The sequence below is a fragment of the Lagopus leucura genome, unplaced genomic scaffold, assembly GCF_019238085.1.
Source record: "Lagopus leucura isolate 7727_CA_CO unplaced genomic scaffold, USGS_WTPT01 Super-Scaffold_100008, whole genome shotgun sequence".
NCBI classification, from domain to species: Eukaryota; Metazoa; Chordata; class Aves; order Galliformes; family Phasianidae; genus Lagopus; species Lagopus leucura.
In genome coordinates this window covers 31950690-31976572 of record NW_024962265.1, presented here as the reverse complement: position 1 = coordinate 31976572, position 25883 = coordinate 31950690, and the positions used below count along the sequence as shown (strand labels likewise).

At 40.9% G+C, this 25883-nt stretch overlaps 1 protein-coding gene across 1 annotated transcript; it reads right to left on the bottom strand.

Moving 5' to 3' along the window:
- Positions 1-10293: 10293 nt before the first annotated feature.
- Positions 10294-20288, bottom strand: RXYLT1 (ribitol xylosyltransferase 1). The gene is made up of 6 exons (XM_042872548.1): positions 20144-20288; positions 19632-19808; positions 18095-18197; positions 14360-14674; positions 12164-12334; positions 10294-11288 (listed from the first exon to the last, which is right to left on the bottom strand). Exons 1-6 carry the CDS (start codon positions 20286-20288, stop codon positions 10871-10873), a joined length of 1329 nt encoding a protein of 442 aa, XP_042728482.1. The 3' UTR covers positions 10294-10870.
- Positions 20289-25883: the final 5595 nt, after the last annotated feature.

The following is a 25883-nucleotide window of genomic DNA, read 5'->3' as shown; positions in this document are numbered from 1 at the left end:
GCTGGGAATTGCTAACAGGGTTGGTCAAGATAGAGTATGTGACAGACTTCATGAGCTCACGTGGTGAGTTGTACAGCCTGTGCTCTGCTTCAGTGTTGTTAAGTTTAATCTAGCTCCTTAATTGTCAGTTACAAAGATTAATCTTGGGCATTACTGAGCCACCCAGTAGGTCTGCTCCATTTAGTCTCATCGGGTTACCCCACTGTATATACAAGTTGTTATCTGTGAGAGCTTTCAGCAATAAGCAGCTTGAATTAATTGTGTAAATAGGCATTAGATAAATGAGGATTGCATCAAAATATGTACTGAAAGAGGATTTCCATAGAAAAGGGGGGAGAAAAGCACTGTTTGGCAAAAAAAAAAAAAAAGAAAAGTGCTTTATGAAAACTGGCCTGGCTATACTCCCACTCCATTCTTTTAACTAATCATTGTGGAAATACCCTATTTGCAGATTTTGGTGGAAAAAGAAACCCAAACCATCTGCACTTTGTAGCAATTCCTAATTGCTATCAGCCTGTCACTGCTGAAAAATCTCTCTTCTTTCTTTTCATACCAATTGGAAAAACCTGTAAACCAATGCCCTAGTAGTTGGAGGGACTCCCACCAGAAAAGGATCGTACAACACTGTGAGCACTTCCATAAAGAACAAAAAACGATATATATATATATATATATATAAAATTATCATTATAAATCCTATTCATAAAACAGTTCTGAAAATACCCTTCATGTACTAGTGTGGTTCAGCAGCAGGCCCCTTATCTGAGCTAAGAATTAATGGGGCCAACTTTCATTTGCCTTCTTTAGAACTATGAAGGCAAAGAACAGCTCTTCCAACATTTTGCAGAGGGCTCTTAATACTGTGGGCCTGTGCCTTGTTAGCTTCTCAGTGGTTAAATATCAGTAAATGCAACTATCAGAGGGAAATTACTGGACTGAACTTGAGTAAGTGGTTCCAGCCACCTGCTGCTTTGAGGAAGGCATTGTACTCATCAATAAGTAAGGTGCAAATTCAGTCCTTTTTTAAGTGTCTGCATGATCTTACTGGAGCATAATGGTACGGCTAGTCATAGCTGCTCAAAGCAGTTCAGGGGAAATCTAAAAGACAAAGCAGGATACAAGTGCTCTGTGCATGTCCCTTACCACTGCTGTCTACAGACAAGTTACTGTCAGTGTAAGATAGCAGATATGGGAGAGAGAATAAATGTATTACCAGTATGGAGATAGAGGATATGTTGCTAGATAGAAGCTCATGCTTCGCTGGGTAACCTGAGGAGCTGCAGAGAGCTGACTAAAGGAAAGTTTGAGAAATAACTGTAACTATGCAGATCAGTAGTTCCAAACTGCCAGATACTACATGCAGTGCTCTTCTCACTGCTGCAGTTCGTCGCTTGGCAATGAAGCGGCTGAAACTGTGAACGAACTCTCTGGGAGATTTACACTTCCCACACTGAGGTGAGATCTATGGAAGCGATGTGCATTCATTCTAAGACTCTGAATCAAAATTGTTTCCTTGAGCATCACTACCCCTGTGAATACTGAAAGGTTTCATGCTGGGATGATTCAAAATGAAGGCGGGCCAACTCCACACCGACACCTCCGGCATTTATTCTTCTGGGAGCTAGAACACACAGGTTCAAGTTCTCACAAGTGAAGAAGGGAACCAAGCCCAATTCTCATATGTGCTAGGGAAGCGCTCTCCCCCCACATGGCATGAAACAACAGGCACAATCCACTCCTGCTTACACACTGCTCTCTGAACAGAACAGTTTGCCTTTTCTTTTTGATGGGTCCAGCCTAAGAGGTGCGCATCAGGCATGCTGCAGACATGTAATGGGCCCCGAGGGAAAAACACAGCAGAACACATCGTCTGAGAAGAGTTGTTTGGCTGGAGATAAGCTTGAAGTCATTCATCCCCAACCTGACCAGGGATTCTATCAGAGCTGGAGGAGCAGAGCGGGTGGGGTTTCCTCTGATGGAAGCGTGGGTGCTGTGGAACATATAGCAAGCTTTTGGCTGAGGAAGCATACACTCAGTGGGGGAATGGGAAAGAGACTGTCCTCCATCACACCTTACAGCATGTTTTGATGATGGAGAAAACAGCACTAAAATACTCATCACATCAAAAACATTATCTAAACCCCTCTGTATTTCATGTTTGTAAATGCTTTATTGAAAATCAACAGCAAAGTGGTCTTTTTTCCACCATAAATACTGGCAGCAGTGGGAGCTGCATGTGGGGAGTGTGTGTGGCCGCTGAGGGCCAAAAGAAGGAATCATTTAATGCACCTTTGTGGTGGTTGTCAGCTCACCAGGTGGCAGAGCATCACAGGCTGCATCAAAGTAGTTCAAAGGATCGATTCTTTCAACCAATCTAAGCTGTGTTCAACTGCCCAAAGTCTTACACTAGATGTGAAAGTCCTCTGGTGGATTTGGTCCCAGGCAGTTTATGTTGTGAGGAGTGGAAGTCAGACCGCAAAAGTCATGAGCCAATGCCAAAGGCAGTGTCAAACACCATAAACTGTGCAGGTATGTGTAGCTGGATGTGAAGTTTCACTCGGAACAAAGAGCATTTCCTGCTCTAAAATGGAAAGCAAAGAGACATTTGAAATTCACCTCTCTCTTCTGCCCCTGCAAGTGCAATCCTTTTCGCTCTTTACAGTGACAGTCAAAAATCTTGAACAAAATACTATGAAGGTTTAAGACACAGCCATTCAGGTGAGGTAATATCCTGCAGAGAGGTATTTGGACAACACACTGTGTGACAGTGAGAGCTTTGCTGAGGCAGAAATTCAATAAAAGCCTAATTAAGTCTATGCTGGGATTGGGTACCTCAAGAGAACCTCCACAGGGCCAAGAAAATGTTATTTCTACTAAATAGAAGGCAGTTTGCTATAATCTTAAAATAACAGCAGGGAAAGAGGGTCATCTGGGTAAAATCAGTTCAGCTCGTTTTAGAGGGCACAGAGAAAAAAAAGAGACGTACATGAAGAAACAATCAGTGTCTGATTAGACAGTGAAAGGAAAGAAAATTGGTACAAGTTGGTGTAATTTGCAAATTCCTGTGTGTACGTTCCCCAGCTGGTTTGCTGCCTTCAGTTGTAGCATGAGTCAGGCTGCTCGAGTTTTATGGTAAAACAACCATGATGCACTGTACAATCATCAGCAAAGCAAGTCTATTGCAATTGATAAATTGCTATTAAATGAATAAAGTGAGCCCTCCAGCAACAGGAATATACAATTAAAGGCTGCATACCAGAGAGGACATGTCACTGGCTGTCTTAAATCTCTGCTGGCACTTGAAAGAAGAGCGAAGCACTATTTAAATCCCTACAGAAATTAAGCAGTACGTTCTCACCTCTCAGGGGAAACACAGCTGTCCTTGATTCTCTCTTTCCCCCCACAGGATTAAAAAAGTGAATCCATGAGCAGAAAACCACTGGAGTGTGGGGAAATTAAGAGGAAATTACAAAAGGCACCTTTTGTAACAAATGTATGCTTTCACATTTCTTGATGAACAGAAGACACACTCTTATAAACAACAGTGTTGCTTCTCCTGTAAAATCCCTCCATCAAACCAAGGTCCTTACATAGCTGCTACGTTCCACCATTGCCATCAATTCACATTTTCACACTGTAGACTTCAGTGTTCGGATAATTTAACTGATCCCAACACAGCGTGGCTTAGAAGAAATGGCATTTGACAGAAAGTGGAGAGAAAGGGAAAACAGAAATGAATGAGAGGAGAAAAATGATCTCTTTCATTGCTAAAGTCCCACCCAAGTTATCTGAACTCTTTGGGATTTTTGAGTTTCTTGAGCAGAGTTGGTTGATTCTTCTTTTCTACAGCATAGAAATCTTTTTGTATCTCATACAAAATTTCAAGATCTGTATCTTATTCCCAGCTTTCCACCACAACAAAGGATACCTGCATCATATCATCACGTCACAGAATCATATCACAGAATAGCTTACATTGGAGGGGACCTTAAAGCCCACCAAATTCCAGCCCCTTCTGTGGGCAGGATTGCCACCCACCAAACAGGCTGCCCAGGGCCCCACCCAGTTTATGGCAGTGCCTCACCGCTCTCTAAGTAAAGAATTTCCACCTCACATCTAACATAAATCTCTCTTCTTTTAGTTTAAAGCCATTTCCATTTGTCCTGTCATTATTAGACCATGTAAAAAAAAGCCGGTCCGCCTCCTGCTTGTAAGCTTCCTTCAACTGCTGGAAGGTTGCAGTGTTGTCTCTCCAGAGCCTTCTCTTCTCCAAGGCCTTTTTGCTCAACCTATCTTCATAGGAGAGGTGCTCCAGCCCTCTGATCATCTTTGTGGCCCTCTTCTGGACCCACTCCAACAGCTCCACATTCTTCTTATACTGGGGACCCTGGACCTGGATGCAGTACTCGAGCTGTGACCTCATAAGGGCAGTGCAGATGGGGACAATCCCTTCCCTGGTGCTGCTGGCCACCCCTCTTTTGATGCAGCCCAGGACACAGCTGGCCTTCCAGGCTGTAAGCACACACTGCTGACTCACGTCCAGCTCTTTGTTCATCAGGACCCCCAAGTCCTTCTCAGCAGGGCTGCTCTCAAGGAGTTCTTCCAGTCTGTTTTCATATCTGGGATTGCCTTGGCCCAAGTCCAACATCTTGTATTTAGCTTTGTTAAAATTCTCATGTGTCCACTTTTCAAGCCTGTCCAGGTTTCTTTGGATCGCATCCCTTCTATTGTGCCAACTGCACCACTCAGCTTGGTGTCGTCACAAACTTGCTGAGGGTGCACTTGATCCCATCCTCTACACCATTGATAAAGATGCTGAAGAGCACTGGTCCCAGGATGGACTCCTGGAGGACACCACTCATGACTGGCCTTGACCTGGGCACTCAGCCATTGACAATAACCCCCTGGCTATGACCATCCAAACAATTCTTTACCCACCAAATAGTCCACCCTTCAAATCCATCTCTCCAATTTAGAGATGAGGATGTGGTGCAAGACCATATCAAAGGTCTTGCGCCACTCCAAGTACATGACATCAATTGCTGTGAACAGCATCCCTGTTTTGCCCAGCCCAGACCCAAGGTTTGAACCTGGGCTCCTCACCTCTGAGAGTATTTTGTGCCTTAGCACTGCAGCAGCCTAACTGCTGATGAGGGTTGTCAGGTGCCATGATCACACAAATACTTGAATGTTCTAAATGGAACTCGGTATGTCAGGATGATGGTTGGACTTGATGGTCTTGAAGGTCTTTTCCAACCTAGATGATTCTTTGATTCTCAATAAGCAGCTATGGAGGAAAACATTTTAGTCTCCCAGCAAAAATATCAGTTGAGATGGATCTCCTGTCAGTCATGGCCAGCAACAGCTGTTATTCTTCACATTAAAAAAAAAAACAACAAACTGCTACAGAAAGGAGGAAAAAGATTTCACTAACGCACAAACTTTGCGTTTTGAGCCCTGAACACGACTCCTTAGATATAGCAAACTTCCAAATACAATATTTAACAGCTCTGTACTGTTTGAATAACTTCATTTGGAAGAACTGGGCTAATTTCAGCCATTCAGAGACTTGTTTTCCTTTATATGTGGCCACCTGCACAACTTAACTTTTTTGTATGGGCCGTGTCCTCACCTGGATCTTAGTGAATGACTCGTTTCTCTCTGAAGCACTTATTTTGCATCTTATCTTTTGAAAACACGCATTTCATGGAAGCTGTGTAATACTTCTGTTTGTTTTCAGAAAGCAGCCCAAGCTAAAAATAACAAATTCCTGAAGATTAAAAAAAAATATGAAGATCATAGGAATGTCAGCTAAGGAAAAACAGGAATTATGGATTGTCAGACTGAACTGTGGAACACGTAGAATCATAGAATCATAGAATCACTAAGGTTGGAAAAGACCTAAAAGATCACCCAGTCCAACCGTTCACCTATTCCCAATAGCTCCTACTAAATGTCCCTCAACACAACATCCAGCCTTTCCTTGAACACCCCCAGGGTCGGTGATTCCACCACCTCCCTGGGCAGTCCATTCCAGTGCCTGACCACCCTTTCTGAAAAGTAATACTTCCTCATGTCCAGCCTGAATCTCCCCTGCCGTAGCTTGAAGCCATTCCCTCTGGTCCTATCACTAATGACACGAGAGAAGAGGCCGACCCCCAGCTCACTACAACCTCCCTTCAGGAAGTTATAGAGAGCAATGAGGTCTCCCCTGAGCCTCCTCTTCTCCAGGCTGAACATTCCCAGCTCCTTCAGCCTCTCCTCATATGGCCTGTGTTCCAGAAAATATCAAACAGGAGCCATTTTAAACGTACTCTTCTGCCATTAGGCTGGTAAGGGGCTGGCTGAAAGAATCTCTGCCCAACCACTTTGTCGATATGTCATTCCAGTGCTCAGATGCATTTTCTTTGGCAGTTTGAATGAAATGCATCAGAAATGCATGTAGGTTCATTCACCTACTGCTGGTGAGCATTTCTTTCCACCCTTGGATTGCATCTTTACTGCCTTTTTCAGCTTTTAAGCTCTTCAGAACTAGAGTCACATTTTTAACATTCAAGTGTTCTTCGGATCTGTAGGAAAGATGTGGAATTTAAGACATTTGTATTGGCAAGATGAAAGTACAGGTCATTTTACTGGTTTTTATTGTTTGAGAGGCCCTGAAGAAATCCCAAAATTTTACCCACTCAAAGAATTTAAGTATCAAAGATAATCAGTAGCATGACCTCCTGCAACCTGTTTCCTTATCAGGATTAGCCTGATTGTTAGTCATGGTTTATGAGCTGGTGATTAAGAAGAAATCTATGCAATTCTCTGTGACTGCTTAAGTTTCTGGATGGAGAAGAAAGAACAAGAGTGTAGAACTACTGTTGCTTTTGCTGCACAGCATGGTTTTTATAGCATCACTTTTGGACTGATCCCAGGATGGCTCACTGCACAAACAAACAATTTAACTTTGTGGACTCAGAAAGCAAAACCAACACAAAGTTCCTGGGATCCAGTGTCAACTGTGTGTCATCCCTTCAGGCATGTTTTCATCAGATCAGCTTTATTTCTCTGGCTGATTCATCAAATCCTTTGTGTAGGATTCACATCATTACATAAACATTGGATTCCTTCTTAGCTATTGGAAAACAGCAGTCCCAACATGCTTTATGGTAGCAGTTTTCCTGGAAACAAGTTCTGCAGTGCACAGTTGGATTTGGATTTGAAGTAGATTAGTTTCTCCCATCATTAGTCTTCACAAACATGCCAAAATCAGTATAATCTTCTTCTGTTGTCTTTCATTTCCCATCGCAGTAGGAAGAATATCTGGAAATATTTTAGGTCTCTGTAGAATGGAAGCTGCTGCCACAGCTGCTGAGTTTGCTCAGCTCCGGAGGTTTTACTAACTTGGAAAGTTTGCTAGGAAGAAACAGGATTTTATTTCTGTGGTTTTGCATGTGTATTGGTAAGAGAAAAAGTGGTGATACCAGCACATTCATGTTTAGTAACTCCTATGGCAAAGCCTTCTATAAAACTTTTAGTTGCAGCACTCATATAATTTTCAGTCATTAAAAGACAGTATCTAAAAATACAGAAATGCCTAAATACTGAAACACATGCAACTTTAATGTCCAATAATGATCAATAATCAGGAGCCTGACTCTTTGCAAGCCACTGCCTTATCTGCAGCATTATCAACAGCTACAAGGACTGGTAACATTTTTCTGGAAACACATTGCTCTGGAGCTGACCTTTTAAACAGCTTACAGTGTACATTCACAGCTATTCCTAATGGGTTCAGAATTATATAAGAGAGACAGAAGTACAGTAAATCGTGAGAAGCTAGCTGTTTCCTCTTATAGCAAGGCAATCCAGCTTAATTTGTAAAGTCTTCTTCAGTAGGGAACATCTCTGATAATGAAACTGCTAGAGCTACCAGTATTCAGCACACAAATCAACACATATGCAAATTACTGCCAACTTGGTCATCCATACAGTATGTGATGTTACAGTCAGCATCCTTGATTTAAGAAAGGCTCGAGAGTGCTCCACACTCACTTTCTGATAGCAGTGGGACATTTGGTTGTGCCCTGCAAAGCCTTACTTCACCATCACAATCTCAAACCAGGGCTAACTCCTAAAACAGAACATGCACCTCTCTCATAAGTTTGGCAGTGCAAGAAGTCTCTCTTGGCTTGACCAGGGTTTGCTCTCTTTGTTTCATTAACATTAGAAATAAAATGAAAAAACTTCTAGCATTAATTTCTTTTGGACAGAAGAAGGTAAATATGAATCACAGAATGGCTTGGGCTGGAAGGGTCCTCAAAGAACCATTCCCTCTAAGAACCATTTCCTCAAAGAACCATTCCAATCACCATCTATCCTTGCAAAAAAAAAAAAAAAAAAAAAAAAAAAAAAAAGGAGACTTCCCTCACATTTATAAACTCCCTTTAAATACTGGAAGGCCGCCATGAGATCCCTGCAGCCTTCTCTTTTGCAGGCTGAGCAAGCCCAGGTCCTTCGTTCTGTCTTCATAGCAGAGGTGCTCCAGCCCTCTGATCATGTTCGTGGCCCTCCTCTGGACTCTCTCCAACATCTTTCCCGAGTTGGGAGCCCCAGACCTGGACGCTGTACTCCAGATGGGGCCTCACAAATGCAGAGTAGAGGGGAACACTTACTTTCCTGTCCCTGCTGGCCACCCTTCTTCTCATGGAATTCAGAATACCATTGGCTTTCCAGGCTGCAAGCACACACTGCTGCCTCATGTTCAGTTTTTCATCAACCAGAACCCGAGTCCTTCTCAGCAGGGCTACTCTCAAGCAAGTTCTTTAAGACTTGGCTAAACATAGATGAAGTGAAAATTACTCCTCTTTGAGCTTCAAGAACAAGCAAGTGAGATGCAAATTTCAACTCTGATGCACCTACTGCCCTCCCTTAAGGTGTAATTGCCACGAGTTCAGAAATAAGCTTGCATATTTACTTAGAAACGTGTGAACAGCACTACAGGTGATCACGTACTGAACTATTTTTCAAACCTCAACTTGCACACCACTAACATCTTCTAGGAGTTACCAACCTTAGATATGAATCTAGGCTGACTCTCTCTCTCTAAACTGTTTTTTGTAGTCTATTGAAATTGTCCATCAGTGCATAGGGAACTGTTGATTACAGTCTGAAAAATGCTGCTATGGATCACTACTCCCCAGTACTACGGCTTGTAGAGAAAGGTTCTAGTAGAGGGAAACTACAGCTATGACACTTCACTACTGCAGTGAGCACCATTCTCTGGCCTTCTTACTGCTGCTTACAGATGCATGAACTGCTGTGCAGATGGCCACCTTAGATCCTCAGGATGGAAATGTACTGGAAATTCATCCTGCTCCTCCTCTCAGCAGGGTTCATCAACTCTGTGCTGAATGGTGATAGCTGTACTTATTTCCAGTCTCAGCTGAAAGGAGTACATATGCATTGTACTGCAATTGCACAGTGCTTCAGATAGAATAGGAGGGTGACAGTCACAGGAAGACTATCTTAGACTTACAGCTCAGATCATCTGGATTTAGTTTACTTGTCTTCTGAGAACATCTGTTTCTCTATTAACTGCACTTGGAATGCAAGCTCCCCAAAATCCAGGTGGTCTGAAACATGCATAATTGCAGATCTAGAACAGCCACTGTGAGTATCACCCACTGTCAGTGAAGCAAATGATTTTATGTGGTTTTCTTCTTTAAACAGAAAGCATGCAGGAAAACCTGAAAAGAAGCAAAGAAATGCTCTCATATGACACGCTCCAGAACTAAATAGTATCATTACACTAATGAATATTATTCACCAGTACAGGCTTTTAAACTGCTACATGAGAACGAACTGATATGGCATACCAACACTCAAAGACACAAAACTACACCACCCTACATCTGTCAGTGCTGTGATGCAGAACAACAGCGCAGCCAAACACACAGAAGATAACAGCAAATACTCATTTCTCATGCACGAGAACAATAACAGATCCCTTTCGCTACATTTAATGAAATCTGTTTGTTGTGTCTGTAGTGTCACAAACATGCACTGCTTGTATTCCCGCCACTGTCTGGAGCTGACAAGTTCCAGCAGGTTTTTAGTAATCAGATAAATGACATGCAGGTTCATGTTGAAGGCCAAACATTCAGGATATGCAGCTGTAACTGCAGGGAACAAATGCCCTATTAGCAGAGCTTCAGAAAGGTTCATCCTAAAGCTAAAGAGAAATGAAAGACATTTTGAAAATTAAAGACATATCTGAAATTAAACAGGAAATAGATTGCGACGAAATAGTTCTCTACTTTCACCTGGAAATACACGTTTTTATTCCACAGTGTTTAATCAGCTTTATGACCACTTCCATGGAAATGAAACACATCAATCAGGTAAACAGTTCACACTGTCAAAGTCAGTACTTACCAGGAGATCCATTACTGACTGCTAAACCTGGCAATTTTGCTACAGCCATACTTTTTTTTTTAGGTCTCATAACACATTCTGAACAATACAGCTTTCCCTTCCTGTTCTTCAGAAACAACTGCTGTTCTCATGCCGCATTTTAGCAAGCTCACATGCTCAAAGATGGTTTCCTTAAAAAAAATTACCACGTCACACATCAACATGGAACTTACGAAACAGTCATAAAATTGTTGTTATCCTTACAGACTATCATCCCTCTAAATCAACATCCTCTCTGAAAATTGTCACTGATGGAAGGCCAAACGTAGCTCTTGGTTAAGCTAGCCCAAATCTGTTGACTTCAAACAGAATGCACCCACCTTTTGGGATTTTTTTTTGTATAAAAGCTTCCTCAGAAGGTTAATGAAATTAAGCTTTCAATCTATTCTAGATTTTCAACATGGAACGTTTATCCTTTATCACTGGGCAGAAATGAATTTTCCAAAGTGTTAATGAATTTCTGTCTCATCCACGCTTTGAAGTTTTGATACCATTCTATAAGTTTTTTTCTTCTTTGAATTTTTTCTTGTAAGCTCATTTTTTTTTCTTTCTCTAAAACAGCAGGAAGCTCTTTCCAGTTTTTAATAAAGATAAACGGAGCCCCCATGGTTTTTAATAACTGTAATGGAGCACTGTGGTACACTGATGAATTTCTGCAATCACCAAGTGTCATTACATCTTCTATAACAGGCACAGATCCATATGAACAAGCTTCATAAATTCTGTAACATTCTGTATTTATTCCCACTGGGCACAACGTCAGATCACTCTGCAGCAAGGCATCTTGATAGTTTTTGAAACTTTCATTTGTTTCCTGAGGCTGCCACCTAGGAACGTAAAGAGGTTGAAGATTAACAACTTCCCCACATGCATTACAATGAAAAGCAGAGATATGCTTTAATATCAATTGCTTAGAGAACTGAAAACGTGGATGTAAAAAAAAGCTTTATCTTAACTATACTTAAGCTTTATTGATAATACCACTGTTAAAACCAGATTACAACACTTTTTAGATACGGTCCTTCTAGTAGCATACAGAAGTATGAGGGGCTAATTCAAACTCCCTGTTCAATATTTTGCACGACTCAGATGACACGTGTCTATTTATTCCACATCTGAGTTCAGAAAGAGACTGCCCAATGAATTTTTTTTCACCTGAAATCCTACAAATTAGTGAAGGCTTACTCTTTATATCCCTCTGCTCTGGAACGTACAGCAATCCAGTGACCCTGTTAGTATGCCTGGAGTGTCTCAGATGTCTGTGAGATAAGAGTTATGCCACAGACAGTGTTCACCTCCTGAGGCTCTTCATCAGGGTAGCAGAGGTCTTGCTAAGCACTGCTCTGCCTACTATCAATCATTTCACTATTGTTCAGATTAAACTCACCCCTATATGGAAGACAATCAAATGCCACTGCCTTTTTCTTCTGGAAAGATTAAGACACACAAGATTGAAGACAAGTATTTCTTCTTCCATTATAATCAAATGTATATAAGAAAAAAATACGATGCCTCTACATGCAGGATACATACATTTCTAACTGAAATATTATTAAACCTTACACAAAGAATTCTAGCAATGTTCTCTTTAATCATGACTTTTACCTTTATTTGTTCTATTTTTTAACATTCAAGAAAGGACTGGTATTAATAAAGCAGGCAAAAATTCAGGGTATTTTCAAGAAGCAAATCAGTGTCTTACTGTTCTCTGGCTGCAATCCAGCAAAGCTTATCAAGCCCATCCTGCTTCAGAATTTCCATCAGGGTTTCTCTAGAAGAATTCTTGTAAACTGTTCCTAAAAAATTACAGAGATACGACCTTGGATCGTGTAGCATTGACCAGCTGGGCTCTACAACTGGAAAATTTCTGTAGCTGTAAAGAGAATGTACACATTACACAATTAATGCTTTATGCTGAAAGAAAATACATTTTGCACCATGTTCACTGTAGCATATTCTAAGATTTAAACCATTTTTCTTTTTCAAACCAATCAACATCTGTAGCTATAAGCAAGCCAGTACAAGTTTTCTCCTAAAAGTTGGTCTTTATTCCCTTTGTCCTGACCACTCCCTTCTGGAATGTCTCCACAGACGTCTGTCCTGTTTTGACACCACAGAAAGTATGCATGCACGCTACAAATATCCCTTAGAAACACACATTTCCAAAAGCAGCTGTTCTCTATTTTACTTCACAATGATTTAATTCTCATTAATACATCGGTTGTCCAAAAATAATGCCTCCTAGTACTCCAATGGAAACTATAACAACAAGCAAAATAACACTTTGATAGAACAAATTCTCAGCCAGAAAACAGTATTTTTCAATATAGGCATCATTAGCTGTGCATTTTCACCAGCAATGAACAAAAGCCTGCCTGCCATCACATAAATATCTGCATGGCCATCCATAAACTGACTTGTCTTTAATGCCAGTGTTGCCACTGCTGAAATGCAGCACCCACTGCCTCAGCATGCTCACATCCACTGGTTGGTCTCCAGAAACATTCAACAAGCATCAGTGAATGTCAGTGGGTGCTATTATTTCCACATGGAGGAATTCAAGGCCATACCTTTGTTCTATATGCACTGCCACGTCAGAGTGCCCCTCTGCTGCCATCTGTCGTACAGCAACAACATGGAACAGGATATTGGTGGGAAGGTTCAGCCTCTACTGCTGTACCAACATCCACCTCTGACAGCATGGGCCAACATAATAAAACAGGAGACATAACTTTCAGAGCAGCCCTCATAATTTGGAATATCTGCGCTCATCTGCCTCACCTTCCCAGATTTGGATGAAGCAGCCCTTTCCAAGTTCTTCTCCAACCTGATGAACATTAATTCATCTACTCTCACAAAACCAATTTTTTCCCCATGCCAAATATTTTTACAGCATTCTATTTATCTTTCTTTTCCTTCTTCCCTTGCAAAATCTGGACTGTTTACATGCCTTTAACAACAAGTTTTCTAACTGTCTGCAAAGCTCCATCCTAACACCTGATCTCTCTTTCTACATTCACAGCACACGTTACTACTCTGTTGTTTCTTTCTGTTTTGTCACCTTAATCTTGACATCTCAAAACTCAACTTCTTTTTGCTCATGAACTCCCAATATCATCAATTCTCTGATGCTATCAAGAATCCAATACTTCAGTGGCACCATGTATAAAGCTACATATAATCTGCAGACTGACTCCATACAGGATGCTAAATTCAAATGCAACACAAGCTATGAAAATAATCCTGAATTCTTCTGTTCTTGTATTATCATGATACATAGCTAAAACACTATGAACTTTGTTATTAAGGATTAAGGTAGAAAAAAAAATACATTTAACTGAACCAAACACATACCTATTTCACATAAACAGCCTGAGCACTATGTAGAACAAAAAGGTCTTGTGAGTAAGCAGTTAAGCCAGCTTATTCTAAAGTGATGCTGGAGTATACTAATTCCAAAGGAGAGGCATATAATTTACTTTTGAGAGCCAAAATAGGGGTTAAAAAAAAAAAAGTATCACCAATAGTACCCCATTCCTGTCCTGAACAGACTGTAGTTGGAACCTCATTACATTAATACCTTTTAAATCCTCGTGTACATATTACATTAACAGTTATGATAAATTTCAGGAGAAAACCTACTGAAGAAAAATAAACAGAAAACTCCACTAAGCACAAACTGATTTTTTTTAGAAGCTAAACCCTATACTTTTTTCTGTTATTATTTTAATTGATAGATGTAATTTTGAAGACTCCAACGCATCACGTAGAAAATCATTAATAGGACCATGTTCTACTGTACTCATTTCGGCTATCAGCAGTAATATTCCAATTCTATTTCCAGCCCTCATATAGAACAATTAGGTTTCAAATGTAAACCTGTGTCTACAGCACTTACGTGGCTACTCCTAAAGGCCACTGGAAAATATCTTCTTCATTTACCAATGCATAGTCGTATGTCACAAAGAGCAGATTTACAAATCCTCCGTGCCTTTTCAGGTATGGCTGAATCCATTCATTGTTGCACTGCTCATTTCCAAGCAGCACAACTGCTACATGCTGTATCTTGCGAGTCTGAAGCAACGTTTGTGCATAATGCAACCACTGAGTGGCGTAAGCGATCTTTGCTTTTTCTCTTCCATTCAGAACTAGCACAACATTCTCAGCTTCAACTGAGAAGTAGCCAGGAACTACAGATGGACCAGTGATGAAGCTGTGAAAACCAAAATACAAAGAGTAAACACCCTTAAGGCAAATTATTGACCTTGATCTTCTAAGCATCCTCGCTGCAAGCCAGAGGCATTTTTCTTCATTAAAGTAAATGCATACACCTATGTGAGTGCAACCACTTGTGCTGTTAATATCTATAGTTATAACAAGGAATATAGCCACTTTCAGCTTTATTTTGGAGAAAAATAAAAAAAGATTTAGACTTAAATGGAAATACAGTATTTTGCCAATAAACCAGAAGTGCCATTGTGTTTGATTATAGATTATAGATTATAGATTATATCAATACCTCATCAGATCGATATGTGGAGTTTGCATTTTGGACTCAATAAACAACTCACTTCCAATGAAGTCTTTGTTTTTCCTTACTAGTCTGAAAACTTCTACAAAAAGATAGTATTTTAGATTTGGTTTTCCAGACCTAGTTGCAAAGGTAACAGCTGCTCTGTAGCAGCAATATAATTAGGTTAAATATTTTAACAGAGGAAAAGATGCCAAATAGGTCCGTGATTGGTGAAGGCTTTTAAATATATAAAGAACAAATATATGAAAAAAACCATAATAAAGGGAAGTACAGAACTAGTGGGACCACTTAATGGCAATGGTTTGAAAAACGTAATCAGAGGTAACAAAGCCACAGCAGAGAACATTTCCATATCTACCTCATTCTCTGAAGAGGAAATGGAAATCAAAACACATCAAGCATGATATCAAGTGAAGAAATTGGAGCTGGATGGCTTTCACTTGCGAGTTCTGAAGGAACTCAAACATGAAAACTGCAGAACTGCTGGCAAAGGTCTGTGCAGCTGTCATTATGAAGAGGTACTGTGCTTAATGAAAAGCTCATCTGCCAGCATCAGTCCCTTCTACAAAAACAACTTGAGGGGACTCTCAGAGCTACAGAACAGACAGCACGACTTCCCTCTCTGGAAGAACCTACAATGAAGAGTAACATCACCGGCTCTGGTAAGGTCACACAGGTGGATAAACTCTGCTGCAAACATGGCTCCTACAAATAAATGCTATCTCACCAATGCGACCTGCACCTATGAGAGTGTTAGTAAGAATACAGATAAAAGGGATCCCATAGTAACAGTGTATCCAGCTTTTCAAAAAGCTCCACCAAAGGCTATTAAGGAAACTACATTGCCATAAGTGATACCTTGCGAAATCATCTGTCAGGAAAAGAAATCTTTGCTTGCTAATTTTGTTGAATGTGCTTTCATTCAGCTATCTGCAATGAATCAAGAAAGATGTCTGCAGTTTGCACAGAGGGCAGAAGAACGGACAGAAGAAAACTGTAGAACAACAGGGATTATCAGGGACTGAGACTGTGGGAAAGCATCTCTGATTGTTAAAATAGACAGTGAAACTCTCCGTGGAACAGAAATTTAGGAATGCTTGTATGATTGCAAGTTTGACGTTCCCTTCTCTACAACATCCTTCTGAAAGACAAGAAGATGTGAACTGCTTCTGGCCAAGAAAGCTGATGCACTCTGTTCTCCTACTTACTCTAGAAGTGCCAACACATAACTTGGCAGCTCCTTCTCCTACTGTTTTTAAGAAAATGTTCCTGAATTTCAGGTAGAATTCAATACTTCTAGCATCCTTTAAGCAAGCTCTTGACTAGAAACTCAAAGCCATTAAAATCTGCACCAAAAATGAATATTCTCCATCATAAAGACACACATTGGGTGTAGTTATGCAAGTGTGTTCAAGTAATAATTTGGCATTTCTTTCTTCAGATTTGAGACTCCTCAAAAATGTTCAGGTAAACATCTAGCTCCCTCACCCAGTAATTAAATGGAAATAATTTACCTCAGCCAAGCAATAAATAAGTCAATAATTCCAGAAAATATTTTCACCAGTGACCAGCCAAGATCATACATTACTTCTTCCTCACAAAAAGCTACAAAATAACATTTCCAATTTGACTAAGAAGTATAACCTCACTTACCTCATTTCAGAATCCCAATCATTAACATGAGTTATATTTTTTCTATAATTTTCACCAAAAGTTCCTACCAGTTTGCTAAATTTTAACCTCTACTATACTGGTACCTGAATTAAACTTCACATTTTCATAGGATCTGATGCTCAAGTTGAAGACTCTACTACTCCCAACTCCTCTAAACATAATAAGACAACATTAAAATGCTAATATAGAAGTCTTTCTTTGAAAGATGCACACAAGCAGAGGAACCACGTGAGGTTATTATTCATCTGAAACAGGTAGACCAGACAGAAAATATGCTCAATCATCCAATCAATGGACTCAGTTACATGCAGCGAATTATTCCATATAGACAAGAAAAGCACTGTCTTATAAAATAGCCTCACGTCCATACAAAGAAGACTGGCTGTGAGGCACTGGCACAGCTGCGCAGAGGAGCTGTGGTGCCCCATCCCTGAAGGTGTTCGAGGCCAGGTTGGGAGGGGCCCTGGGCAGCCTGAGCTGGTGGGTGGCAGTCCTGCTCATTGCAGGGCACTGGAAGTCATGATCTTTAAGGTCCTTTCCAACCCAAGTCAGTCTAGGATTCTATGATTCTTTTACTGCACCTTAACTGAAAGCCTTCAAAAATTGTATTAAAAAGTGAATGATGCAAAACTTTAAGGTGCTAAATAATACAAAATATGCTTGACTACAATCTTAAAATGTGCACGGTCACAGATCAAAATTCATTTTCAAAACAAGCAGTGCTTCAAGTGTCAAATTCCTTTATAAATAAATTTTTGCTTTGCTTATCAAGTGGTTAACCAAAATGCTGAGTCTGGCAGGTTGTTTTTGTTATAAATAGAAAGAAATTATGGTTTTGGTACAATCCTGTTAATGAATGAGCAGATGAAGTCCATTTTCCCTAAATACAACAGAAATAAAATGGCACAAGACTTTTTCTTGCCTCACATCTCTTTCAGTCAACTCCCAGACTCAAGCCTCAGTTTTAACACATTTCCCAGGGCTGGTTCCCTCGACTGGTGAGGTCTCTTTGCTGCCATCTTTCTCAGCATTGGGAGTCTTTTCATACTTTACAAAACAGTTGATGGAATTGCTCCATAGCTTTTGAATTTTTTTATGGTGATGTGTTTAGGCTGTTCTTATGTTTATGTTTTATTAAGTATTTTTAGCTGTTTTTATTAAGTATATTTTTCCAAATGTGACTGTTTCTTGTCATTAAAAGAGTATCAAAAGAGTATCAAAAGAGTATCAAAAGAGATATTGTGTGCATATTCCTCAGTTATCCATACACCACAAAATTAAAGTACTTCCACCTTGTATTAAAATAATTCCAACTTTGATGGACAAAATTATGTACCTCTGAATCTTACCATGCTCTTTAACAAACTCTGCACTGGAAAGCAAAAATCAGTGAGCAGGAGGCTTGTTAATTTAGGCAGCTAGTACCTGAAATGTGTTTTTCCTGCTTTTTGGCTTCCTTCCCTCCACTGCGCAGTCACATCAGCTGGCTGAAGATGCCCTCCAAAAATATGCTGCCATAGGTAAAGGCCTACATAAAAGACAAAGATATGATGCAAATTTGAATGCATATCTCTACATTACCAGCAAGAAAAAAAGAAGGAAAAAAATAATGTAGTTTTAGAAAATAAAAAAGAGTAAGTACCTACTCAGAAAAGAAATATGAAAATTTCTATGGACACTGCACCCCCAAATTCTCTAAGACTTGCAATTAGTTAATATAACTTTTTTACACATCAGGCATTTGAAAAGATTGTTCTGCTTACTAAATGAAAATATACCACATTAGCGTTTCTGTTAACATCTCTTTCTGGCACCCCTAACACTTAAAAACACTTAAAAAACACGTATTAATCAGTACTCCAAGAACAAGCATATTTCTCTTAAGCTTCTGCGAAATACCCAAATTTTATGACAGAATGTATCACCATGTAATACACTGTGTGCCCTGTGCTAAGTAAAAGTTTTAACTAAAGCTGGAAATTCTACATTTCTAAAGAAACTTTAAAAATAACAGAGGGCTACAAAAGTGATCCAAGGGATGGCACATGTCCTATAGGGACAGGCTGAGAGCGCTGGGGCTGTTCAGCCTGGATAAGAGAAGGCTTCGAGGTGACCTGATAGCAGCCTTTCAGCATTTAAAGGGGAGCTATAGGAAAGAAGGGGACAGACTCTTCAGCAGCGTTTGTGGTAACAGGACAATGAGAAATGGTTTCAAACTTAAAGAGGGGAGATTTAGGTTGGATGTAAGGAAAAAGTATTTTACAGTGAGGGTGGTGAGGCACTGGAATGGGTTGTCCAGGGAGGTGGTAGATGCCTCGTCCCTAGAGACATTCAAGGTCAGGCTGGATAGGGTTCTGAGCAACCTGATCTAGCTGTGGGTGTTCACTGCAGGGAAGTTGGCCTAGATTGCCTTCAAAGGTCCCTTCCAATTCTGAGGATTCTATTATTCTATAAGAAAAATGATATGTGTTCAACAGTAGCCAAAGTCCAATTACAGAGAGGCAACTCAACGTCTTCTTCACCAGAACAATTTCCCAATTCATCAATGGTTGCAGCAGTACACAAAATGGTCTATTTCTCACTGCACAATACTTTAGTTCATTAAGGGTAAACATGACAAAAACCCTGTTTTAATCAAATAAGACACCTATCCTCTGTTGCACTGTAAGTTTTGTGCACAGTGTGATCCTGTTTCTTGGCCATTTGTACAACTCTTCTTTGACAGATGTGAAAAGCAACCCTGAATAGAACTGATACAAGTAACTAGTTTTATATTGGTATTAATATAACACTGAATAACTACCACTTCCTTAATGCTTCTCATTTACAGATATACACACATTTCAATATTTCAATCATACGTATAATATTTGTACGTATATAACATTCATTTATTGAAAAGCAGAGGAAAGTGTTCTACCAGAGAAGTTGTGATTAATAATTTTTCATTATATCTGCTCACCAATCGCTGCTTTTCCCCAGATCTGTACTCTGAGCCTGGTTTGTTCTAGCTGAGACCTTGCATTTTGTACCAGCTTAAGAATACTTTCGTATCTCTGCTGAGCCGCAACCTGTTCACTTCTCTCATCAGCTTCCCACGGGTTCCACTCTTCATTTCCCAAAGGAACGTGATCGATACCTGGGATACCCAAACACACAACTTACACAAAACCCCCTCCTTAGACGTTTACGAAGCGTACACGCGTCGCGGTCGGTACCCCAAGCCCGCATCTCGTCACGCCCCGCCCCGGCCACAACAGCGGCGGGAAGATGGCGGCCGCCAGCGCGGGCGGGCAGCGGTGGGGTGTGGGCACAGGGGCTCCTCGGCCCCGCTCTCCCCTCAGGGGCCGCCCCCGCGCCCCTGCTCGTCATCCCGCAACGGGGACGCTGCGGGGCGGGCACTGCCGCTCGCCCGCGATGAGGCCTCTCCGGCGCGGGCCGCCTTTCCCCGGCGCGGTCTGCCGCCGCTCTCACCTCGCGGGCCGCGGCGGTCCCTGTGCGGCGGGCGGGAGGCGGCCGGGCGGCGGGGTCGGAGGAAGACGGTGTAGGCCGCGTATAGGGAGAAGAGGCCGTAAGCGACGAGCAGGGCGGAACAGAGCCGCTTGCGAGCGCCCCGCATGCCGCCCGGCGGGGAGAGCGCCGTGAGGCGGCGGCGGGAGGGGCTGCAGCCGCGGCCCGGCGCTGCGCGCGTCCCCGCGTACCGGGGTTAATGACGGCGCTGGGCGCGACAAAGGGCAGCCGTGAGGGTTTTATCTCATAGAAAGCTGTAGGCTGACTCAGTTGAATCGTTTTACATAGGAAGTTGAGCCATCAGTCTTTACTAAAGCTAGATGTTACAATTCCTGGGAAGCAACCGGCAGCCTGTTTTCTAATGCCACGACCCTAACAACAGCTGAAGTCCAGTGACCTTCATCCGCTCTGAGCACAGAGAGGGTTTGCAACAGTACAGATTGTAACATGACTCACAACCCACAACCTGTTCTGGCTCTTTTTGATTGATTCCTTTTAGAAATATATATGTAATAATAAAATAAAAATACCCTTTTGAGCACTAAAATTTGCTCTTACACAGACTGAAAATTTTTAGAAGAGGCCTCTGCTAGCTCCAAACCAAATGGTACTTGGTTGCCTTAGCAGGCTTTGGGAGATGCCAAATCTCAGATCTAATGTAGCGATCTACATACGTTCCCAGAACTGGAAACGTATCCTGGTGGCCAACAGTGATAGCAGTGATACCTTTATTCTGGGTAACCTTTCTGGTGCTCTACATTAGCTTGACTTATCATTTTTTTCCAGCCCAGTTCCCAGCCCAGTTCCTAATCCTGAATGTAGCTGTGGTTTTTATCTCAGCCAATTCAAACCTTCCTAATACACTTATCAGTGCTAACAGAACTCTGTTGCAGAAGTGAAGTTCCTTTTGGGAGTCAACGCCACTTCATCTTGGCTACAGTGATTTATAGTTTAATGGGAAAAGTGTGCCAGATAAAAGCTTTCAGAATGATGACTGGGTTTTATTCTTGGTTTTTTAGCTTATTGCTGTGTGAATGCACAGTGAAGTGCTATAGTCTCAAACTTTGAAAAGAACGGAGATATGATATCTATAGAGATTGATATCATACCATTTTCAGCTCTTACATGTAGCCTGTTTTCTAGACTGTATTGGTAACTAGGTTCACATACTGAGCTGCAAAAAAAATATAGGAAATCAACTTGCAAAGAGTTTACTATTTAATTTAAAACAATGCAGTAATATAAACTGTAAAAAGTAATTAGAAAATTCTCTTTTCTTCCCACACAGATTCAGCTAACTTCCTATACAGGGGAGAGGCTTTAAAAAAAAAGTCAAGAAGGACTAAATCTAAGAAACAAGTGTGACTTAAAAACATATGTAATATTAAGAATACATGAAGAGAGGGATAGAATTAACAGAATGTCTAATAAGTAAGGATCTTAGAGTAGGAGCTTTGTCTAGGGACTATATGGTAAGACAGGAAGGTAAAACTGGAAAAAGTCATCTTAACTTCCTCAAAATCATGAGAAACCATGCAGTAAATGCCAAAGTCAGGGAATGCCTGTACTTCCTACGCAGTGTCTGTGGCAGCCTACAAAGGCCTACTAACTTTCTAGTACTCTGTAACAAACTGGATATGTTGTTGAAGACCTAAAGCCCACCAAATGTCGAGAAAAGAGGAGTAGAGCACCACTAACGTCCTAGACCTTTGCACAAAGCAAATATTTGAATCTACTAGGTGATGCTAAGAAGTAGGCTCACCTCTTCTACACAGCAGGACGTAAGGCATGAGACATGGAAGAATCCTAACCTAACAACAACAACAAAAAATTGCGTTTTTAGAAGAAGTGTAAAGTGCATTCAATAAATGCTCTTTCTATTCAAGAATTCATTTCAACAAGTGAAAGTTAGCCTGGAGTTTTAAAATTATTATTATGAATGTGGCTGGAAGTCAAAACATTCTGGTAAGCAGCTGTAGAAGCAAGCTTTTTGTTTCTGTGAAAAATATATTTTTTTCTGTGTGGAAAAAAATAAAAGATTCTTTCTGCTATTTGCTTTTTAATGCTCATGACTCCTACAATAAATTGTTCTCTAGTCTCCTTTACACTCTCCACCCTTGATATCAATGAGAAGTTGTAGAAAACTGTGTTGGTCAATATGTAATGTAGACAGAACTGAGCAAGGTTCTGGGCACAGCTGAGAATGACAGAAAGGGTCTAACTGACTTCATCAGAATAGAGAATCAGAATGGCTTGGGTTGGAAGGGACCCCAAGGATCAACAAGTCCTTCCCCCCTGCCACCAGCAGGACCACCAACCTCCAGATCTGGTACTAGACCAGGCTGCCCAGGGCCCCATCCCAACTGCTCTTGAACACCTATAGGGACAGAGCATCCACAACCTCTTTGTGCAGCCTGTGCCAGCACCTCATCACTCTCTCTGTGAAGATATCCAAACTAAACCTTCCCTCTTTGAGCTTGAAACCATTCTCCCTTGTTCTATCACTATCTACCCGAGTAATATGAAATGAGTAATATGGAACGAATACATTTGTTATCACTAACTTTCTACAAAGCTTTTCTGGGTATAATTACTGCTCTATTAGTCTTGTTTTCATCAATTAAGAAGCCTGTAGGTGTCTTAGTGCCATCTGCAGAATGTAGGAGGCAGCTGCTATTGCAAGTTCTTTTCTGCAAAAGCTCAAATCTGCTAAGCTGCTTTGTACAAGTCTGAAAGGAAGGGAAAAGTCTGCAGGAGGCAATTAAAGAAACATAGATGGAAAGAGGCCTTCATTCTAGCTGGAGATCACAGCACCTGTTCCAAGGCTTTTCACAGATTCTCCTCTGGATAGAACTCTTGTGGAGAGAGAATTGAGAGGCCCTGTTGCTCATTAATGGAAACAGTGCTGTCTGTGCTTCATGTGAGAGCACCCTAATATCATCCTTCAGGCAGAAGCAGATTGGGGTCGTTTTTACCTGGCTGAACTGTTCCCTTGATGGGGTGATTCCATCTGGCAGAGAGGTGGTGGTAGTAACTGTCGATAGTGGTGAGGAATTAATGGCAGTGACTTTTTTTTTAATTGTTACAGCTAGGTCAATAGGAGGGAGTCCATCTGTGGCCTCAAAGCCTCTTAGTTAAAATGAGAGCAGCTCCCTCTTGAGAAACTGATGTGCTGCAGGTACGTCAAAAGAGGTTGGTTTTTTTTTTCTTCATTCTAATAAAAAGCCAAACCTATCTGTCAATCTACGTTTCTCTCAGGTACAAAACATAAATAACTGGAGATGTTTTTAGGTATTATCTGGTTTGTCCTCTTGCATTTCATGCACTATTTGGAACGTCTCCAGGCTGTTGTCTGTATGGAATGTCAAAGTACAAATCCGTCTGAAGCATTGCCTATCAGTAACACAAAGAAAGAGCTGATGGCTGTCGCTTCCAAGTCTTACATATTTTCAACAGCTACATCAGGACCAGGGTAGACCTTTCCAACAATACTGATGGGTCTGGCAATGGAAGCCTGCTTTCAAGTGCGGTCTGCCTTGTTCTGCAACTCTTGCACTGCCATAGTTTTGATATACGTAACAAAAACAAGCAGTAAAGTCAGTTTCCTGCTCCTTTAAGATTTATTTCATGTTTGCAATGAGATTTATTCCCAATTTGCTGTCACAACAATCCAAATAAAGTCTTCCAGAAAACATGGTTTGTACAGTCTTTTGCTATTTTAAGTACAAATCTAAGACATATAAATATTTTGAAAATATTTGTAAAAGTATCACTAATACATTTTCCACTTGCATAAATCTCTACATTTTTTCAATAGTATAAATTACTGCTTTGTGGATAGAAGGGATTACAAACCTCATAATCTTGTTTTAATAACATCAAGAAACATATTTGGATATCACATCCATCTAACAAATTTCTAGTGAAATAATTTATTCTTGCAGGAAGAACTGTAGAAGATTATATACTCACAGGAATTTTGACCACATTTTAAAATAAAACCGTATGGGCATCTCAAACTGTGGAGTCATGCTGATTTTTTCCATCACATCATCTATATAGGAATGAAGGAATCATGTAAAGTCTTCAGTGTTAATTGAGGTAGTTGTGGTGCCATTTAAAATTCACTTGAAACTGCAGTTTCTTTGAAAATGATTTTTGGAGAGCAAGCATTGTAATCTTTCATGAAGGAATTCTAGTGCTTTGCTTAGTGCTTACCTCTGGCGCACTAACAGTTGTGCTTTTGGCATTTGATTTGAGTATATCCTGTGGTATTCATGTATGTGCCTCAATTACATGATAGTTACGTGGGTGATAAGGGTAAGAAGACAGAGTGCTTGGCAAAGGGTGGCAGTGTGCGTGCTGTCTGAACTCTTCAGCTGAGCTGCAGTTTACTTAGGAGACCACAGGTATGTGTGAAGGCTGTTCTAGCCCAAAGGATTATAGGATGGGTGTCATAGATCTGTAGTAGGCTTCTTTCAATTTAGCTTTGGAAACTTCAGTTAGCTCTGAGTGGAGAAAAAAATCTGTGAAATGGATAATTTTGTGAAACTGCATTCATGTCTTGCCTGTACCTTGGTTTGTGGATTTGGGGGATCTAATCTTTCTTTGTCCAGTGACTTCAGTACTGAAGAATTTAGCTTAAGGATTTTTTTGTTTTGTTTTGTTTTTCAATTTTTTTTTTTTTTTTTAATAAATATTTGAAGCAATGAATTGCTTACAAGCTGGAGGAGAGCTCAAATGTTAAGCAGTGGAGTCAAGATTTTGGTCTTCAGGAGAGCAGACCTCTTTTCTGAAGGATAAAAAAGCCAGCTGGATGACCAGGCCCAGAAAGCAATAGTGAATGGGATTAAATCTAGCTGGTGACAAGTCACTGATAATGTTCCTCAGGGGTTGGTATTGGGGCTGGCCTGTTTAATATCTTTATTGACAATCTGGACAAGGGGACTCAGTGTACCTTCAGTAAGCATGCAGATGACATAAAGTTGGGAGGAAGTGTCCGTCTGCTTAAAGGCTAGGAAGGTCCTACAGAGGGATTTGGACAGGCAAGATTGATGGGCTGAGGCCAACTGTATGAATTTTAACAAGACCAAGTGCTGAGTCCTGCACTCGGGTCACAAAAGCCCTACACTTTGTGACAGACTTAAAGCAGAGTGGTTGGAAAGCTGCATGGAGAAAAAGGATCTGGGAGTGTTAGTTGTCAACCAGCTGTATGTGAGCCAGCAGTGTGCCCAGGTGGCTGAGACGACAAATAGCATCCTGGCTTGCATCAGAAATAGTGTATCCAGAAAGACTAGGGAGGTGATTGTCTGCCAGTACTCATCTCCTGTGACACCAAACCTTGAGTGCTGTGTTCAGTTTGAGTCCCTCACTACAACACTCTGAGCCCTTGGAACATGTCTAAAGAGAGGCAACAAAACTGTTGAAGCACCTAGAGCACAAGTCTTATAAGTAATGGCTACAGGAACTGGGGTTTTTGGTCTGGAGAAGAGGAAGTCCAGGGGAGACCTTATCACACTCCATGGCTATCTGAAAGGAAATTGTAGCAAATTGGCCTCCGTTCACAGGTAATTGCTAGGATGAGAGGCCTAAGATGTGTCAGGGGAGGTTAAAGTTGGATATTAGGAAAATTATTCTCAGAAAGGGTAGTGAGGTATTGGAACAAGCTGACCAGGGAGGTGGTAGAACCACCATAACTGAAGGT

What these genes read in the sequence shown, in the direction of transcription:
- RXYLT1 (XM_042872548.1), bottom strand. Translation starts at nt 20,288, where the DNA reads ATGCGGGGCGCTCGCAAGCGGCTCTGTTCCGCCCTGCTCGTCGCTTAC. An exon ending in TGGCCTTTAGGAGTAGCCAC is followed by an intron (nt 12,335 to 14,359) that starts GTAAGTGCTGTA and finishes TTCTCTTTACAG; the next exon opens with CTACAGAAATTTTCCAGTTG. An exon ending in TGGATTGCAGCCAGAGAACA is followed by an intron (nt 11,289 to 12,163) that starts GTAAGACACTGA and finishes TTACGTTCCTAG; the next exon opens with GTGGCAGCCTCAGGAAACAA.